The 21,703-nt window shown below is 37.8% G+C and overlaps 1 protein-coding gene across 3 annotated transcripts in view; it reads right to left on the bottom strand.

Moving 5' to 3' along the window:
* The window catches only part of UNC5C (unc-5 netrin receptor C), a 399,234-nt gene that overhangs the window by 139,992 nt on the left and 237,539 nt on the right, over nt 1–21,703 (bottom strand). For all 3 annotated transcript variants that reach the window (XM_082611396.1, XM_082611395.1, XM_082611397.1), the window contains exon 2: nt 18,903–19,124. In XM_082611396.1, coding sequence (XP_082467522.1) covers nt 18,903–19,124 — 222 coding nt within the window. The remainder of the gene's footprint in view (nt 1–18,902; nt 19,125–21,703) is intronic.

The raw sequence follows: 21,703 nt of genomic DNA, 5'->3' as shown, positions 1-21,703 counted from the left end.
CCACTGAGAAAGCAAACATATTACTCATCTAAATATTTTTCCTAAAACATCAAACATTATATATATTTGAATGTATATTCCAACATTTCTCTTTAAAAGTATAATTCTTAATCATTATTTAAATCTAACTACATGCATTCCTTTGTGTCCCTATTTCAAGTAATTTGTTAGTAATTTCAATAGAAGTAATTTTAACAGAATTTTTAAAAAAGATTCTTGTCAATAAGGGTGAGGAATAATAACACGTTATTGTAGATTAGTTAACTGTGGACTTATGAATTATAGACCTTACTATTACTTTTGTCCAGTCATTCATTCAATAGGTATTTGTTGAGACTCTACTATGTGCCCCGCACTCTTCTATGTGCTGAGGACACAGTGGTAAAGAAGATAGATAAGGATTCTATCCTCCTATGGGTTACATTCTATTGTGGAGCTTGTTCTTGAGCAACTGTTTCAGGCATAGTAGTTTCCAAGGTGGGCATAGAGATGAAATGCTTATGGATCCCTTTTTCAGAAGTTTACTGTCTGATACTAGAGATAAAAATAGTAGCTTACTGAGTAAAGGGGCTCTGTCATATGCACTGTATATCCATCAGTATAGTAACTGGCACAAATATTTGTCTAGTTAATGTAAGTTAAATGAATGAATGATGTTTGTTAGAGCTATAATACAAAGTAGTGTTAAATCCAAGCTACAGGTAAATTTAATTGTAACTCAGAACAGTAAAGGTAACCAGTATTTATTGAACATCTACCATGGGTCTCAGTTAATCTGCATAATAATCCTTGGGATTAATATTGTTATACCTCTAATACAGGTAAGGCGTTGAGGTCAGAATTTAAACAATTGTTCACACAGCTAATAACTACTGAAATCAGGATTTAGATCCACATTTGTCTGAATCCAGTGTTCCTATTCCTTTCACTACACCAATATTCCTTAAACTGTATCTTTGAAAAGTGGTTTTTGCTCAAATAAGTTCGGGGATTTCTGCTTAATACAACTTTCTCTTAGAAACTCAGAGTGCCCATAATTATACTGAAGGCATTGGTCATAAGTTCTGACATAAAGAAGTAGGTTTAATTCGGACTGCCACCATTCCCCCCAAATTTATTAAACCCTAGAACCCTACAGACAACATAAACACAGAGCCCATTTCATCATGGCTTTCAATGTGGTTTTGTTTAGCATTCACCAGATGTTGATCTATTGAATAAAAGTAATCCATTGTTTGGAAAATTCTGAAAACCCCATAAAGAAAGCTATAGTGAAATTGCTTTAGAAGGAGAGATCACGGGAAACCTGGGGAATGGAATATTTGAGTTTTAAGCTGAAGCATGGTTTGGGTTTATAAAAATTTAGAGAGGAATCAAAGACACTTGAGGAGAAGAGAACAGCAAGAAGCCAAAGGGCAGAGATGAAAAAGCATGGTGACCACCGTGCAGAGTAGTTTACATGAATTAAGTAAAGAAATAAGACCATGGAATTAGAAGAGAGATTCCTGGAGAGCCTTGTATGCAAGTGACAGAAGACTGCATTGTGGAGAAGGGAGCCTGTGAAAACTGTACAGTGGTGAAATGACATTTTAAAAAATGACATATCCTTTAGGAAGATTAATATGACTTTACTAGTAAGCAAGACTAATCTGATTTACTTAAATTGAATTTTACTAATTTTAATTTTAATTATCATTATAAATTTCTTTTCAGATCAATGATCTTACAACAAGTCATCAATCATAAGTGTTAAGAGCAATATTCTTGGTGACCCTCTGAAAACAGTCTGATAATAAAAATCAGGTACATATATTCAGAATAATAATTACTCATACTGTCAGGCTTTTATTTTTTTCTTATCCCAAATGATTTAGAAACAAGCATTAAGAGCCATCACTTCTGGAGTGACTGCCACTTACAACAGTTCATATGTAGGATATTGGGGACAGCTACTTGTTTATCTTAAAAGCAATACATTTCATATTTAAAAAAATTTTTAAGTCAAACTATAAATGCTCATTTTTAAAAAATTCAAATCATCCAGACAATTATTATGGCAACTGAGGGACTAGACAAATACTTGTCTAATACATAGCAACCCAGTGATTTATTTAGATAAGAGAATAAATTCCTGCTTTGTATATACTATCTGACTTCTGGAAAGTCTTAAATCCATCAAGCCGTGGTTTCCCACCTTGTAAAATAAAGTTAAGAATTTGTTCGTTCCATTGGTTTGTGAGGAAAGAAATGGAATAACAGCTACAAAAGTTCTTGAAATCTATAAAATTCCTTTTAAATATCCTATAAAATAGTAATTGAGAATAAAACTATATTCTGTTAACAAAATTACCATTGGAGGCACTAACATAGTTTTAAGGGAGGGCAAGGGCGGGAAGAACACCCTGACTGGAAATTGTATTAGTCACATACCCAGATGAGAAAGACATGGCTGGTTTGGGAAATTTTCAACAGAGTTGGGAGAGTTCAGTCTGGGTGGGGACGTGAACTGTCCAGGGCAATGCAGATGTGGCTATGATATTTAGAAATGAAATCTGAACAGCAGGAATAAGTTCTAGTGATTTGCCTTTAAGTTTCCTGTCCTTCAGCCAAATCACCCAGGACTTTACTCATCCCCTACGTCCCTACTATATTAAAGCACAGATAAAGTAAAGCTACCCTGATGGGATGAGTGAAGAGTCTACTGATTTCAGTAACGAAGAAGCTTGCACAGTTCACCCATTAGGAATTTCTTACATCCCTATCCCAGTTCCCAGGTGAGGCAGGGACACTAAGCAACTGAATAGAAATAACTAACTAGGGTAGTTCTGACTAATTTGGAGCAGAATAAGCAGACTTCCATTGTTTAGAGAAGATTTAAAATAGATAAACACAATCACGTTTTCTAGAGTCTTTCTTCACTTTCCAACTAGGATGTGAGCTCCATCAGGGTAGAAATTTTTGTGTGTTACCTGATGTTGCAGTGGCCTAGAATAATACCTGGTACATATTGTAGGCATACAATAAATATTTGTTGAATAAATGAAAGAATATTTCCCCCAGGACACTATGAGATACTTATTTAAAAGATATGTGATTGTGTTCCCTTAGATTTTAGAGGAAAGGAACTTTCAGTCATGATGGAAGTTGTACCTCCTATCCTAGCCAGAAAGACATAATCAAACACAGCTCTGATTTAAATTTTGAACATGTTTGGTATTCGCACTAAGAACAGGGAACAAAAAGTGGAGTTATTGTAATGCTTTTTAGAGCCTCCAAAATTGTTGGGCCTCCAGTAATAGCTGAGTGAAAAGAGATCAAATATCACTGAGAAGATCCTTTTTTCTTATCCTTTTAAAAGAGAATTCTAGTATACGAGAATGACTCAATTTACAAGAAGGAAAAAAATTTAACTTGTGAAATTCTAAATAGAGATGAAAAATATTAGCATTTCATATTTTCAAGCCAGGAGTATGTACTGAACTCCTGCTGAAACAACAATTTTCAATTTTAACTTCATAGAGACTGAGAAATAACTATTTGTTCTGATATTTCCAAAATATTTTATATATTCTGAGATCCCTGCCTCAAATCTTTCTTTTATTATTCCAAAGGGAAAGATGGTGTAATAAAATAATGCCAATGAGTATAATGCACTTAAACTTTTTTCCTTTTTTTAAATGCAGAGAATGTCTCTTTGACCTTCTGCCGATTCTAAGTTACATATACTTAGTTTTTGATAAACATAAGGCTTTAGGTAGAATTCCAGAAGACAATACTGCAACATTATTTGCCAGTAAAACCTTATGTTTAATTCATCCTTGGCAATTAACTTAATTGAGAGTATGATCTTTGGAGAAGGACTTGGTTCAAATTCTAGTTCCTCAAATGACTAGATGTATGACCTTGGGAAAATTCCTGTACCTCACTAAATAGCACTTTCCTCAACAAGAAAATAGGAATTAAAATTCCTAACTCAATGGGTTATTTTAAGGATTAAATGAGGTGATACATGTAAAACTCTTAGCAGAGTAAGCCCTTAATACGATACTAACTAGCCTAACTAATGTGATTTCAGAAGCTAAAATAGTTTATGCCATGCTGTGTACTACACAATACCCTTCATTTCAGAGCTTTACAAAATTAAAGTCTATGTTTCCATCACAGAAGTCTTCAGGGCAGCTATTTTGTATGAGCTTTCTTAGTAATTCAGGCTACATCTATCTTCAACCTACATCTTCTCAACCATGGCTACCAGGGTCTCCAAGCAAGGAGAAGAGAGCACAGAGAGCTCACACCTGCTCTTAAAAGGCTTGGCTCTGAAGTTCAACATAGCTCACTCATAGCCCATGGGCTAGAAGTAATCACTTGGCCAAGCTGCACAGCAAGGAAGTGGGACTTGTAATATTCCTGTGTGCCCAGGAAGGAGAGAATACGACATAAATATTAGATGGCCTTCCACAATATAATTCAGTTTTCAAATATCTGAACATGTGATTTTAATATTATGTCCCAAATGCTATAAAACAGTATAATTGGCTTATCATGTAAGAAAAAGATTTTCAAATAGTGCACTTGCAGTTTTTCAAAATACTATTTCTAAAATAAATGTTGAAGAAATTGATGTGAAAATCTAGGTTATAATGTTTAGTTACTATTATAATTTTCTTTACAGTCCAACATCTTATTTTGATGTTTTCACAAGAGATAGGAAAACTAAAACTTGAAATAATGTAAGAGTGATGCCTGATTCTGAATGTCGTGTGTAACTTGCAATGTCTTCATGTCCATTCTGCACTAGCACCACAAAGAAAAATAAAGAAGGAAAAATGATTGTCTCCCACCATGAGCTCCGATTTCCTAGATATTTGTGTAACTGTATAATACTGCCAACTGAACAAACAGCTTCACTCATGTGTCTGTTCATATCTCCAGGTAAAGTTTTGTTCTTTCCCTTTCTTTTATACATGTATTCCCTTCAAAGGATACATACCCTAGTGGATAAACAATCTCTATGGGAGAACAGGAAAGCTAGCTATTTAATATGTGCAGTTCAGTGTCATAAGGTGTGGAATCACAATAATTAATATTTTGTGATGATACACTAATAAAGATGACACTTGCATGATTAGCCAGGTTTTTAGAAAAAATTAGTAAAATGAAATTAACGGATAGGACTATTCAGTCTGAAGGATAGATACAACATGCTGACAAACAAAACCGGGTTTCAGCATAAAGTGGATATGTTATACAGGCAGTATACATACGCACCAAATAATACTATGTATATTTACATGCATATCATTCATCTAGTATTTTCTTTTTACTTTCAAGTTGGAATGCATTTACTTCTTACCCTACAAGCCCATTTAGTCACATTTCTGTCAGATCCCACTTGCATATGCAGTGTTGAATAAATCCGTGGTTAATAAATGTCCTTGGAGGACTTCCCTGGTGGGGCAGTAGACACTGCAGGGGACACGGGTTCGAGCCCTGGTCCGGGAAGATCTCACATGCCGGGGAGCAACTAAGCCTGTGCGCCACAACTACTGAGCCTGCGCTCTAGAGCCCGTGATCCACAACTACGGAAGCCCGCAGGCCTAGAGCCCGTGCTCCGCAACAAGAGAAGCCACTGCAATGAGAAGCCTGCGCACCGCAACGAAGAGTAGCCCCCGCTCACTGCAACTAGAGAAAGCCCGCGCACAGCAACGAAGACCCAACGCTGCCAGAAATATAATTAATTAATTAATTAAAATAAATAAATGTCCTTGGAAATATGTTTAGAGATAAATAGTGAACTGCTGTATCTCATCTTAAATGTATATTTTTACTCTCAGAATCTTAAAAGAAAGATAGCCTGAGTTATTACATACATATATGGAAAAAGGGAAATAATTACAGAACAATCATGTAAAAGGAGCCTGGTTTAATACTCTTGAATGGATATACTATAGACAAAAAAGTAAAATGTTCTCATAACTGTTCACAAAATTTTGCTGCAAAGGAAATACTGAATGAGGATGGAGAGTCAACCTTCCCATCATAGAGCTTTTGTCACGACTCCACGGGCTTAGGGCCCCAGCCCAGCCCCATAGCAGGCAGAGCTGCAGGACACTCAGAATTCCAGCCCTCCTGGGCCCGCTCTCCCACAGGTACTGCTCTAGCTGACCACATGCAGGCTTCTAATTTGCAGCAAGATAGTCTGACAAGCAGGCTGGGAGGATAGCATAGATGGAAACACAGGTCAAGTACAGATAAAATGATGTTCACCTTGAAAAACACAAATAAGACTTTTCGGTAATAATGTACAGGGATGTATCTATTGAAAAATGAGAACACAACCACCTCTTTCTCATTAATAATTTTCACTATCCTCTTCTGATTCTACCCCAACGTCTCTCCATAATCTAGTATCGGTACACTTCCTACATCTATACTTAAATAATATAGATTTATGTCCCCTGCACATATCTCATATATCCCCACCCATCCCCCCAAAGCTGGTTTCAGGTTTGTTTTAAAAATATATCATGTGGGTGATCCCTTAGCAATACTTTGAAGTTCCATCCCCATTAAAAGTGAAGAGGGCTCCAGTGTCCTAAGAAGAGAAATAATGACAGCGCATGGCTGTTATTTCATATGCTTCTGACTGTGAAATAAATATGTGTTTAAACAATTGAGAACACATAAGCCAAAGTCAGGCAAAACTACAGTTGAGAAGGTAAAAAGAAACACCTAAAATCTTGCCAAAGGTTCATGTTTTACGTAAAGCTGCAGCTGGGACTTCACAAAGGAAATCTCTGCACTTTTTATTTCTGGTTCAGAGGATTTACATGTTCTTTCTAATGATCTGGGCCTTCAGCACTGGGTAATGTCTCCCAGTCCCCAGCTTAGCACTCATGCAAAATTGAAGCACTTTGGAGGCAGTTTAGTAGCTGCAGATGAATCTCAATGTGCAGGAAAAGGCATAATGGTTGTTTAGCACTTACTAGGAGAAGCTGAGGAAATCAGGGGGAAAAATCTATTGAACTTAAGCCATCTGGGAAGCCAACTGAGAGCAACTGCATTAACAATGTGTTTACATTCCCATTGTGTTGCTAGGCCAAGCAAAAAAGTGTGTGTGTGTGTGTGTGTAGAAGAAATTATGAAATGCAGCTCTTTTGGTTGTATTGGCTATTTCGACTTGGTTTTGGCAACTCTGTGGGGCAAGAATTTTCATGAGAAACGTAGCTGTGAGAATTTTTAGGTTTCCATGAGACAGGACAACTGTTAGAGCACGGAGGCTGGCAAGGATGCCGTGGCATGAGAAAAGTGAGCGATACAAGAGCCTGGCTGCGCAGCTCTTTCCCTGCATCTGGCCCACAGTACAATGCAACAGATTGGGAGAGGCTTCAGAAAGCTGGTAAAGAACATGAGGAAATGCTTTCATTGCCGGCTACATGTATAGTTAACTTAGAAATACTGACTAAACGAGGGGAAATAGCCAGGTAAGTGCCTTCTCTTTCAGCCCCCAGCAGCCCTACTCATGCCTCCACTATCATGGCCTTTTCTGGTCCTGGTATTTAATAGACTACTACTATTTTTTAGAGCAGTTTTAGGTTCCCAGCAAAATTGAGAGACAGGTACAGAAATTTCCCATATACCTACTGCTCCCACACATGCATGGCCTTCCCTATTGTCAACATCTCCCACCAGAGTGGTACATTTTTTTTTATAATTGATGAGCCTACATTGACACATCATCACCCAAAGTCCATAGTTCACATTAAGGTTCACTCTGGGTATTGTACGTTCTATGGATTTGGACATATGTAATGACACGTATCCACCATTAAGTATGATACAGAGTAGTTTCACTGCCCTAAAAATCCTCTTGTGCTCCACCTGTTCATCCTTCCCTTCCTTGGCAACCACTGATTTTTTTTACTGTCTCCATAGTTTTCCCTTTACCCAAATGTCAAATAGTTGAAATCGTACAGTATGTAGCCTTTTCAGATTGATTTCTTTCACTTAGTAATATGCATTTAAGATTCCTCTCTATCTTTCCATGACATGACACTTATTTTTTTTTTTTTTAGCACTGAATAATATTCCCTTGTCTGGATGGACTAAAGCTTATTTATCCATTCACCTACTGAAGGACATCTTGGTTGCTTCCAAGTCTTGGCAATTATGAATAAAGTTGCTATAAACAGCCATGTTTTTGTGTGAACATAAGTTTTCAGTTCCTTTGGGTAAATACCAAGGAGTGTAATGGTTGTGTCATATGGTAAGTGTATGTTTTGTTTTGTAAAAAAACGCTAAACTGCCTTCCAAGTGGCTGTACCATTTTGCTTTCCAACCAGAAATAAATGAGAGTTCATGTTGTTCCACATTCTTGCCAGCACTCGTGTTGTCAGTGCTCTGAATTTTGGCCATTTGAATAGATTTGTAGTGGTATTTCATTGTTTCAATTTGCATTTCCCTGATATATGATGTGGAGTATCTTTTCATATGTTTACTTGCCACCTATTTGTCCCCTTGGTGTGGTGTCTGTTAAGGTTTGTTGCCCTTTTGAACTGTCATATTAAGTGACTTCCTCTTGACAGATGTTTGGGGACTATAGTGGGCTAAATGGTGGTCCCTAACAAGATTATGTTCACATATGAATCCCCAGAACAGGTGAATGTTACCTTATTTGGTAAACGGGTTTTGCAGATATAGTTAAATTAAGGATTTTGAGATCTTGAATTATCAAGGTGGGCCCTAAATCCAGTGATAAGTGTCTTTATAAGAGACATACAGATAAGACAGACAAAGAAGAGAAAGTGATGTGAAGACAGAGGCAGAGATTGAAGTGATGGGGCCACAAGCCCAGGAATGCCGGGACCCCCACCAGAAGCTAGAAGAGAGAAGGAACAGATTTTCCTCCAGAGTGCCCAGAAGGAGTGTGACTCTGCTGGATTTCAGACTTCCAGTCTCCAAAACTGTAAGAAAATAAATTTCTGTTGTTTTAAGCTATGAATTTCATAGTAATTTATTGTGGCAGCCCTCAGAAACTAATACAGTGACTAAGGGCATTTACTCTCTGTCTGTACATTCAAAGAGTAGACTCAAGAATCTGACAGAGCAAAAAGGTGAGGAAAAGCTGTCTGCCACGCAGTGTTTTTCTGGTTTCACAAATGCCCCATGGAATGGGTGTGGGGAGGTAGCCTTTTAGTCACTAACGTCATTTCAAACAGAGGGCATCATTGTCTAGAATCATCAAGGCTGTAGCTATAAAAAGAGGCATGTCATTCATTCCCTGCCATTCCTGGAACTGCCTTGTACAGAACATTCCCCTGGGTTTTTCCAGCTAAATTTTAATTCACTCAAGCCCTGGAGTTCCCCCCTCTTCCGTCAGGAGGCTGCTATCTCTCAGCCTGAGAAGTTTAATAGGCAGAGACAGGCGAAAGGATATTGAAGAAAGCAGGGGCTCTCTACCATGTAACTCTATACCATGGGAAATATCAAGGGGTTTCACAAATTTATTCTCATAATGAAAGGAGAACCCAAGCAAACAGTAAAGCATACTCTTTTCCACTCTCTCTTTTCCCTCCTCTATTTTGCCCTCTCTAGACTGTGATCTCCTTAAGTGCATCAGGTCTTAGTTTTATCTCTACTTACAGCACCAAGTAAAGTATCTGGGTCATGGTTTTCGAATAGAAAATCTATGTACTTCCTCTATGCTGCATTTTCACAACAGTGTCTCAACAGTTTTCAAGCCTGGTTGTACCTTAGCATTACTGGTGAGCTTAAAACAAGCAGACAGACAAAGAAAAAGCTATGCCCTGTTCCCAATTAAACCATTCTCTCTGGGGGTGAGGCCAGGACATATGTATTTAAAAAATCTCCCACTGATGACTGTCAAATGCAGCCAGGGTTGACAGCAAATACCTTAATATTTCCTTGTTGCTCTTGCTTTCATGTTCTTGGAGATTTCTTCCAAAACAGATTTTAAAAATCAGGTTAAGCCCTCAATGAAATTAGGAATGAGTCTAAGACTTCCCTAATCTGAATTGTTTTTCATTGTTAGATATTATACTTCCTACATGCTGTGCTTGCTTTTTTGCCAGACCCTGATATTTTGCTAATTGTAGTTCTCATGTTTTATATGCTGGGTTTGTATCTCCAAATAGTGCTTTTCAGAGGAATTAGCAAGACTGGTTATTTCAACAGGCATCCCCAAGAGGGCTCTGAAATTCCCTAGCTAAGGGATGATTCTGGATTGATGATATTTGGGGGAGAAGACTAAAGAATCCAGAGCAAGTAAAGGCTTCACCCCTCAAGTTTCAGCATTAGATTATTCATTGATTACAATATTTTTTTAACTAAAAATTTATCTGTTCTGGTTTTTAAGATGCCCCAAAAACGTGGGGTGAGGAGAGAGAAAATTTTGAGCCAAGTATTGGGAGAATATTGAATAGGAAGATTTAGTGATAGATACAGAGCCTCAAACAGAATGGGTAACAATTCCTGACATCACAAAATAAGAAGGACAACAACCTGGGTCGTTATTGCATAATTATCAACCAGGTTTATTTATATTTAGCATAATAGGTACAGACACCAAAAAAGAACATTTCAATTTGGAGAGAAAGCCATGCTCTTTAGGAAGCTAACCCTCTTTTTTAAGCTGAAATTGTTCTCAAACTTCCTTAAATAAGATGATAAATCCATTTCATATTATAACCTGGAACTGTTAAGTATGTTCCTTCCCATGAAAATAAAGAACTCTCTTTAAAACACTTACATATTTTAGCCAAACATTAGATTAAAAAATACATTATGGGGCCTCCCTGGTGGCGCAGTGGTTGAGAGTCCGCCTGCCGATGCAGGGGACACGGGTTCATGCTCCGGTCCGGGAGGATCCCACATGCCGCGGAGCGGCTGGGCCCGTGAGCCATGGCCGCTGGGCCTGCGCATCCGGAGCCTGTGCTCCGCAACGGGAGAGGCCACAACAGTGAGAGGCCCGCGTACCGCAAAAAAAAAAAAAAAAAAAAAAAATACATTATGGCTTTTGACACTTGTGCTATTCTCACTTTGCAGTGGGCATATTAAAACTCTAAGCCACGGCATATGCATGGTGCTGGGCACGTGGCAAAATTGCTATAGCAACATAATCACTAGTTGTGCTCCTGAAATGCCCTGTTTGGGCAGCAAGTCGTCTAGTGAAGAATGGTTCTTGGACTCCTGTTTTTTATTGTAGTCTCTGTATGAGCCTAGGGGTGGGTAGCATTTGATCTTCTCTTCTCAAAATTTAGAAAGGCACACACACAAACACACTCACACAAATATACATATGTATGTACTTACATATCAACTTATATGCATATCCTTGATTACACTGTATTAATCAATGCTTTCGTCTTAACTGTAGGAAGAAAAAGGAGTAATGCATTACAAGTAACCTTGCCCTAAGTGTTAACTGGCAGGGGAGAATTCCTTTGTGTTCATTACATAAAAAACTCTCACTGTACATAATTTTAGAAAATTTCTGTTTTCCTCTAATGAAACACAGCTAGCTAAAGCTGCATTGAAAGATGTGATGTGTTCTTGCCTTTACTTTACAATCATGTTCTTACTCTACAATCATGTTTAATACAATCATGTATTAAAAAATACACGGTGTTAACATTTTTCTATACAGTATGTAATTTAAATCTTAAAAATCTTCCCCATGGGATAAAACTGAATTCAAATTATATAGTTCTGTAAATATGGTGTAGTCAGGGTGTTTTGCAGTATGTACAGAATCTATAATATTGATGTTTGCAAATACTGGAATTATAAAACAAACAACAACAATAAAAACTTCATGACAATGACATATTAGAAACAAAAGGAATCCAAATGTGTAGCCCCAAATTTTTCATGTACTCACTTCTGTTTGTAAGTTAGGAAAAGAATGGAAACAAAAGCCAGCTTTATATACAGTGAGAGCCCAAATCACTCAACTAGCCAAGACTATTTTCATGCTAGAATGGAATGAAAGCAACTAAAATCCAAGTTCTGGAACTCCAATCCAACCAACTTTTGTAATTGCAGCTGGGATTATGTTGGCTATGTGAACCCAGGTGTTTAAAGAAAACGTCGATGTGAAATTAGGATAAATAATAAATAATTATTGCAGTGTTTCCAAAATTATTTGACTGCAAAGCTTTTTGTTTGTTTCCTTTTTGTTTTTTTCCCAAATAGCACTTATAAGACACTGGTGGTTCACTGAACACAGTTTAAGAGGAAAAACCAAACTGGCCTAGCATACAGAGCATGTGGGGGGGGGGAAACTATTAAAATAAGGCTAGAAAGTTTGATTAAGAACAGACTGTACTGAAGCTTTTGAATATATGACCAAGGAGGATATGCTTTATTCCATGGACAAAGGAAAGACATATATTTTAAGAAATGGAATGATATAAACACTCGGGCCTGTTCTTTAGGCCTATAACTACCTGGAGAATGAATTGCTGAGGAGAAAGGCTGACACCAAGAAAGTGTAGGAGGCTATTTAAATAATCTAAGAGGTATATAATTAAGGCCTATACTAGGGGAGTAGCAGCAAGAATTAAAAACAGAAGGATGTTTTATGGGAGAATTCTGAGAAGGAATTAGCAGTATTTGATGATCACTTTGGCTACTGAAAGAAGGGATAAAGCTGAGATTTCTGTTTTTGCTGATGGAATAGAATAAAGAGGAATAAAATAAAGAGAATAAAGATGTAAAATAGGAAGACGAGGACAAAGAATTTCAACTGTGACACTCTTGTAACAAATGGGGATCTGAGTGAGCACAATATATTTTTAAAAAGCTCTGTCTTGAGTAAAGGCAATTTACTTTAATTTGTATCCAAGTATAGTTTCTCTTCATCAATTTCTTTTTTTCTGTTAAGGCTCACCTTTTGCTCACCAGTTGAAATTCTTTCCAATTTTGCTATTTGTCCAAATGTTAAATACCTTCACAAATAAAAATAATCAAATCCTAATAAGCACTATCTTAATTATTAAAGAACCACAAAGGGTCACATGAAAAACTTGACACAAGGCAAGAAGGGAGATGAATAGCATGAAAGATAAATGTTTAGCTGACATTTAGAACCAGATTTTCTTTCCTGAGAAAACGGATAATTGTATTACATAGCTCTTTTTTTAGCTCAGTTTAGTTCTGTGTTCAAAGTTATGGCAGAATTTAGGGAGACACTGACTACAGGGCCAAGAGCAGAGGCTTTGGAATCAGAGAACCCTGGGTTCACATCTAGACTCTGTCACCTCCTAGCTATGCAACTGGGGCAAATTAGTTTCTTTATTCTGCTGAGCCTCAGTTTTCTCATTTGCAAAAGGAGAATCCCAAAATTATCTCATAAGATTGCTGTGATGACTAAATGTCATAATACATGACATTCAGTATAAAGCTTGGAACTCTCTGTGTTGTTGTCGTGTTGGTCCTATTGATAATATTCTGCTATTGTGAGCAAACAAGATGAAAAGGAAAAACCTAGGGTTTAGTAAAATTTCAAGCCAACGGAGGTTTTCTAAACTCCCTTGCTTCTTCACAGAGGGGAAATATTTACTTTTCAATGGTGAATCTTAGGTACCATGGAAACAAGGGTTGAAAAGGCTTCAAGTAAATAGAAAGCAAGCAACCAAGCCTGAGCTTTTTGTAAAAATGTAACCATAAAATTTTGAGTAGATCTAGATTTCTTTGGAATTCTGAAAGGAACATGGGTACTTATTACTATATTATCAAATCAAGAGCTTCTCAACATTGAAAATTTCTAAACTATCTAATATATGCTGCTTTCCACTTTTCTGTTTCTTAATATTACATGTTTGCAAGAAGTGCAAATGTGATTTAAATGATGGAAAAGCAAACAGTAGCAGTAATGAATGATCTTTAATCAGTATATTTTATGATCAATGGAATAGCTTTGCCCAGTGAATATAAATAATCATTTACTTAATACTTCAGAGCAAGAGAGCATATTAAAAGTAAGAATTTTGTGAATTGGAGAGAAACTTTTATTCTTTTTTGTTTTGTTATTTTGTAGTTTTTTAATTAAAACGTACTTCTGATGGAGATTTTACTGAATGCGGTTGATTTTTCTTAGTTGCAAGGCAATGTACCTGATTGCCACATGCTTCCGGATGTCATTATTCTAAGGTAGAGGGACCTATAAAAACAAACTTGTTTGCAATGACTTCTCTCTGTCCTATCATCTGAGAACCAATTTGATTTTTAAAATGCCAAGAAAATTTCTCTAATTTGTAATATATTTCAAGACAATGTATCCTAACATTTCTTGATATTAAGAATCTCTAAGGCCCATAACAAAACAATACTCAGACTGTATTAAATGAAGAGTTGAGCACCAAAGTTGCAGGTGAATCTAACTTCAGAGGAAAAAACCCCCAAACCGAGCAGTTCAATTCTATTCACAGTGTTCTGATCTCACAGGAAAGCAAAGAGCTCTAATATGAGGCCTACAAATCTCCCCACTTCCAGTAGTTGTACAGATTGGAGATTTATGATAACAGGCAAAGAGACGCAATAAAGTAGTTTGGGACTTTTAAAATTCAGGTTTCATTATCTATCAAGAAAATAAAACATTCACAGGATTGAACAAAAATCAAACAATAAAAGAAGTATCTTACTGCCCCAGATTCTGAGCTGTCAGCTGCTTGTATGTTTCTCAAAAAAATCCCAATGCATAGACAAATACATGTGCATTCTCTTTTTTCCATAATAAGGACATATTGCACACAATGTTCTGTACTTTGGTTTTCATTTCATATTTTATCTGAGAGATTTTTCTACAGCTTCACATATGGAGAAACCTCACTGTTTTACAAAGCAGCACAGTATTCCATCCTAGAGTTGAACAGCCCTTGATATGCTAACTGCAACAAGGGTGCAATGGACCACCTTTCATACAAGTCTTTGTGCTCATTAGGAATTTTATTTATTTATTTATTTTATTTATTTTATTTATATATATATATTTTTGCGGTTTGCGGGCCTCTCACTGTTGCGGCCTCTCCCGTTGTGGAGCACAGGCTCCGGACACGCAGGCCTAGCGGCCACGGCCCATGGGCCCAGCCACTCTGCAGCATGCGGGATCCTCCCGGACGGGGGCACGAACCCGCGTCCCCCGCATCGGCAGGCCGGCTCTCAACCACTGCGCCACCAGGGAAGCCCAGGAATTTTATTTTTAGATAGTTCCTAAACTTGTAGTTACTGAGTGAAAGAGTGTATACATTTAAATATTGATAGGTATTTTCAAATTGATCTTCAAAAAGACTATATCAATTTGCAACCTCATCAACAAAGTATGAAATACCCCTATCCCACTCCTTCATCAACACTGTACACTAAGAACTGTGCTGATCTTGACAACATTTTCTTAGATGTGTATTTACCATTTACATTTCTTTTCCTATACCTCCATTTCCAAACTCTGCTCAATTTTTTATACTGGGTTGCAGATCTTTTTCTTAAACATATTTTAAGAGCTAGTAATATATTAATTAAATTAGCCCTTTGATTAGTATGTATCTGTCCCTTGGTTTTTGTAGTTTTCTTGCTTTATTTAAATTTAATAATGCTTTTTAAAAAAATAATGTTTTCTTATAAAGCTTCTGGATTTTGTCTTCATTAAAAAAGCTTTGATCACCATTGAAACCAAACAACCAACTAACAAATTGCCAAAATGTTCTCCCAGTGACGATGGTGATGACTACGAATGACAACAATGATGACAGTGATGATGATAATGATGATGATGTTACGCCCTAACATCTAGAATTTATTTTATTCTAAAGAATGATCTAGAACTCAAACTTTATTTATTTATTTATTACTTTTCCAACTGCCTACGTTGTGGGTTTAAAAATCATCTTCAACGTATTGTAAAATGCCTTAGATTTTATTTCCTGGTTTCTATTTTGGTCCATTAATCTGTGTATCTTATTCTTTGCTACGATCAAACTTCTTTAGCCTTATAATACACTTATAAAAAGCTGATATTTCCTTATTATGCTACTATTTTATAATTCTTCCAGCTATTTTCACAAATTACTTTTCATACAATGTTGGTGACTTTATGGATTCATTTACAAATAGCAAACATTTAAAAATATTGTCTTTCTATCTAAGAACAAGATATGTCTTTCTATTTATTCAAGTCATTCTATTTTTTTTTTTTGGTCTCTGAGTAGACTTTTATATTCTTCTAAAATTCTACAAATTTCTTGATAGCTTTGTATCTACATTTTTTACATTGTTATTGTAAATTATATATTTTATTCCATTATAATTTGAATCGACTGTACTTAGAAAAGTTGATGGGTTATGTATATCTTTTATCAGCCACTTTTCTATATTCTCTTAATGTTTTTTCAATTTTTTCCTATGAAACTACATAAGTTTTTCAGACCTACAAAATCATATTTGTCCAAATGATAGTTTTCAACTTGCTTTATAATTTTTATGTTTTTCAATTATTTGTCTTGTCTAATTGCATTGGCTAGTGTGTTAAGAACAATACCAAATAATACTAGTATCTGTGGGTATCTCTGTCTTTTTTCTAAATCTAAAGGTAATCATTCTCCTGGATGCTCACTATCTTGTACGGTTCTGGATAAAAACAAAAGACAACAAAAAAATATGTTGTGTTCCACTCTAAATATGAATACTATGCAAGTATTAGGGCTGATAAATCTTTCCTTAGCTCTAATCTATTCCCTTCTGAATTTGAAACATGCCATATATTTTCATTTATAGTTGCTTTAAGAAGTATTTTTAATCATGGGTATATGCAATAGTAATTAATTTTATGTGGAAATAGTAAAAAATATAATGCTTTATGGAGAGGAAATGTCCTTTAAAAAGAAAATAAAAATAGAGCTTCCCTGGTGGCGCAGTGGTTGAGAGTCCGCCTGCCGATGCAGGGGGACAAGGGTTCGTGCCCCGGTCTGGGAAGATCCCACATGCTGCGGAGTGGCTGGGCCCATGAGCCATGGCCGCTGAGCCTGTGCGTCCTGAGCCTGTGCTCCGCAATGGGAGAGGCCACAACAGTGAGAGGCCCGTGTGCCGCAAAAAAAAAAAAAAAGAAAGAAAAGAAAAATACACACACACACACACACACACACACACACACACACATTACCAAGACAGCATAAAGCTGCTAGAGGTGCTCCAGATCAGGGCACTTTTGTCTTTATTCACAATCTTCCTATAAAAGCTTTTTCATTAATCTAGTAAAGACAAGCCTAAGTATGTTTATGACTCTCATTTTAGTTTTGTGATTTCTTTCTTTTCCTCTTACTATTAAAACGTGTGTGTTTGAAATCTTTACAAATAAATGAGCCGAAACAAATAAAACTCAATTCATGAGATTTTGAAGACATCTGGTGGAGTTATTTACTCAGTAATTAGACCAAGAGGTGTAATAGACCAATTCCCTGAAGGAAGAGACCATACAGTTGGATACCCAGTTATTTCTATAGTCATCAGCTTGCATGCAGTGAGCATATTGATTCACAAATTGACAATTATGTAGAGCTGCCACCTGATTTTCTATGACCATTTGTGTTACATAAGTATATGTCTCGCATGCTTTTTTTTTTTAAAGATGCCTCTTCTCAGGCCTCTCACAGTCTGTTCTATTTATGCTCCATCACCTAAGAGCTCTTTATTATTAGAGACACTGAAAGCAGATTTCCTTCAAATGCTGGTCACTGCTTGCCCCTCATTAACCAACATTTGGATACAAATATGAATTAATTACAATTGAATTTTGAAAACATGTATCCATTTTGGTACGTAGAGATATTTATGAAAGAAAATGAAGATATTTAAATGCTTTCACTTTTATCATACTTGTCACTATTTAGCTTGGACATATTGATCAATAAAGTCTTAATTTTTAAAATACATATCAATGTAAAATCACAGATCTAGAAGGGATGTGAAAGTTCAAATTGTGATTCTCCCTACTGGAGACCAAAAACTGCTGAATCACTATAGAAAGATATATATCTTTTAAGTTTAAAATAACTCTAGGGGTTTCCAGAACTATCTTAACTTACCCATTGTGGAATAAAGATTTCCTACCAAGAAAGTTTCCTTTATAGCCAGTGTAAATCCCACTGTTTATTAAGATCTACTTCATCCTCTTTGCCTTTAGTATTTTACTATTAAGAATGATGTCTACAGAGCAATAAAGCCAGGAGTTTTAACAATGCCAGAAGCAAAGATACTCTGACGAAGACCCACCCAGATGGAGTCTACACCCACAACTTCTCTTTGTGGATCCCACAATATCACTATTCTCAATCACTCTTGATTTAACTTTAGCCAAGAATTAGGTAATTAGGATTCATTTTTAGATGTAAGTTAAAGGTACAGAATATTTTGAGTCTACACTGTTTAAAAATTGTTTAAAAATATATAGGGGGAAACTATGCATGGAAATTAACATTTGACAGTCATGTAAACATCTACCATTTATCCTTAATTGAACATGTTCCTCAATCCCAGGATATTTAGACCTGACACCAGACTTGACGCACAAGTGAAATTCAAGGTCATCTTCTACTGGGGTATTTATTTACCATAATTCAGTCTATTCACTCTCATTATTTATCTTCTTAAGCATGAACCATGCCTTAATTCTATGCAGTCTAACAGGAATCAAGTCAAGATTTATTCATCACATTTTACTTTGCAATGCATGGAAAGAGATCACCACATCTTAACCAAACTGATTTAAAACTTTTTACCAAAGGATAATAATTCTATTTTCAATTTAAATAACTGAAAGAACAATATGACAACATGCCAAAGTAGTAAGTGAATCCTAAACAGCAGTCGAAATGCAATGGAAAACTCACCAGAGGTTTCGTCTACCCTTTCATCTACTATGTGGTCCTTCTGATGAACCCATTCACTATTGCACTTGAAGTAGATCTGGGTGGCGGGACTGGCTTTACAATACAGGTTCACAGGCTTATTCTTCACAATATAAGCTTCTTCAGGCTCAATAAGGAAATGTGGCAGAGGCTCAGGTGGATCAGATGGAAAGGTTTCTGGGAGTTCATGAAAAAAGTCGTCCTCTGGTAAAACAAGAAGAAAGTGAAAAATGTTCAAAACATTGTAGCCATTTTCCTTTCACTTGCTACTCTTTCAAAAATAATGAAACTGTGGGTAATCATTAGTCAAATCCATTTCATTAATCAAGGTCTGCAAAAAATCAAGGTCTACAAAAGACTTGCATGTCCTCCAAGATCACCTCGCCTAAACAATAAGATGTTTGCCTGAGTCATTTTCCAGGAACTTGCAGTTAGCTGTGTCTACTCTGTGCTGAGCTGGTTAAAACTGGATAGGACCACTGACCCTTCAACTGGGCACACGTGAGTGTTCACTGGGTGATCTTTTGACATCAGAGGGCTGAAAACTCTACCCTCAGATCTTGCAAAGGGCCTTCATTTTTGAGTGAACAGAAGCCTGTAGATGAGTTACACCTGTGTGGAACAACAATTACTGCACCTTTTTCCAATCATCTTTCCCCAGGCTCCCCATGCCTTAGACCACCCTGCTTCTTTATTTTTCCTCATAAATACCCTCAAGCCATTGCCTTTGTGGAGGTGGTTCTGAGACTTGTTCCTCATTACTTGGCTGCCTTGTGAATAAACCCTCTCTTTCCTGCAAACCTAGGCATCTCTGCATTTTGACTTGCCGCATATTGGGCAAACAAACCTGGTTGGATAACAATAATGATTCATAAATCATCTAGTTACGTAATCTCAGTGCCTGCTATGAACCAGGCAGTATGTTAGGTCTACTGACTGCTTGTTCAATGAAGGATTTAGATGATTATTCTCATTTTTACACATGGCACAACTCAACATCCAGGAGGATACCTGATCCCAGTTCTGCTATTTACTGCCTGAAAACACAGGTGGTAAATAGCTAAACTGGAATCAGAACCCAATTTTGTCTCCCTCGAAAACTGTGATCTTCCCAACATAGCACTGCACCTCCCACTACACCGTGTTAGCCTTGAGAGCTGACAAAAGCAACAGGAACTTCATTAGAAAAATTTATTTGAAAAGTGTAAGGCTCGACCTTCAACATGGCAGAAGAATAAGACATGAAGATCACTTCCTCCCCACAGATACATCATAAATACATCTACACGTGGAACAGCGCCTACAGATCACCTACTGAACGCTGGCAGAAGACCTCAGACCTCCCAAAAGGCAAGAAACTCCCCACGTACCTGGGTAGGGCAAGAAAAAAACAGAGACAAAAGGATAGGGACGGGATCTGCGCCAGTGGGAGGGAGCCGTGAAGGAGAAAAGGTTTCCACACACCATGAAGGCCCTTCGCGGGCGGAGACTGCGAGTGGCGGAGGCGGGAAGCTTCGGAGCCCCGGAGGAGAGCACAGCAACAGGGTGCGGAGGGCAAAGCGGAGAGATTCCCGCACAGAGGATCGGTGCAGACCTACACTCACCAGCCCAAAAGGCTTGTCTGCTCACCCGCTGGGGCGGGCGGGGCTGGGAGCTGAGGCTCGGGCTTTGGTCGGAGAGCAGGGAGAGGACTGGGGCTGGCGGCGTGAACACAGCCTGAAGGGGTTACTGCACCACGGCTAGCCGGGAGGGAGCCCGGGAAAAAGGGGAAAAAGTCTGGAGCTGCCGAAGAGGCAAGAGACTTTTTCTTCCCTGTTTGTTTCCTGGTGCGCGAGGAGAGGGGATTAAGAGCGCCGCTTAAAGGAGCTCCAGAGACGGGCGCGAGCCGCGGCTAACAGCGCGGACCCCAGAGACGGGCATGAGACGATAAGCCTGCAGCTGCCGCCACCAAGAAGCCTGTGTGCGAGCACAGGTCACTCTCCACACCTCCCCTCCCGGGAGCCTGTGCAGCCCGCCACCGCCAGGGTCCCGTGATCCAGGGACAACTTCCCCGGGAGAACTCACGGTGCGCCTCGGGCTGGTGCAACGTCACGCCGGTCTCTGCCGCAGCAGGCTTGCCCCGCCTCCGTGCCCCTCCCTCCCCCCCGGCCGGAGTGAGCCAGAGCCCCCGAAGCAGCTGCTACTTTAACCACGTCATGTCTGAGCGAAGAACAGACGCCCTCAGGCGACCTACCCGCAGAGGCGGGTTCAGATCCAAAGCTGAATCCCAGGAACTGTGTGAACACAGAAGAGAAAGGGAAATCTCTCCCAGCAGCCTCAGGAGCAGCGGATTAAATCTCCACAATCAACTTGATGTACCCTGCGTCTGTGGAATACCTGAATAGACAACAAATCATCCCAAAATTGAGGCAGTGGACTTGGGGAGCAACAATATATATATATTTTTTTCCTTTTTGTCTTTTTGTGAGTGTGTATGTGTATGCTTCTTTGTGTGATTTGGTCTGTATAGCTCTGTCCTTTTTTTTTTTTTTTTTTGGTTTGTTTTTGTTTTTGTATATATAGCTTTTAGCACTTGTACCATGGTGGATTTGGTTTTTGGTTTCATTGCTCTCTTCTTTCTTTCTGTTTTTCTTTTTTTTAATTACTTAAAAAATTTTTTACTTTTAATAACTTTATTTTACTTTATTTTGTTTTTTTTTCTTTCTTTCTTTCTTTCTTTCTTTCATTCTTTCTTTCTTCCTTTTCTTTTGAGCTGTGTGGATGACAGGGTCTTGGTGCTCTGG

This window comes from Mesoplodon mirus (genome assembly GCF_964341445.2).
Source record: "Mesoplodon mirus genome assembly, chromosome: 2".
In the NCBI taxonomy this organism is placed as follows: Eukaryota; Metazoa; Chordata; class Mammalia; order Artiodactyla; family Ziphiidae; genus Mesoplodon; species Mesoplodon mirus.
This window is presented reverse-complemented; position numbering and strand designations above follow the sequence as displayed.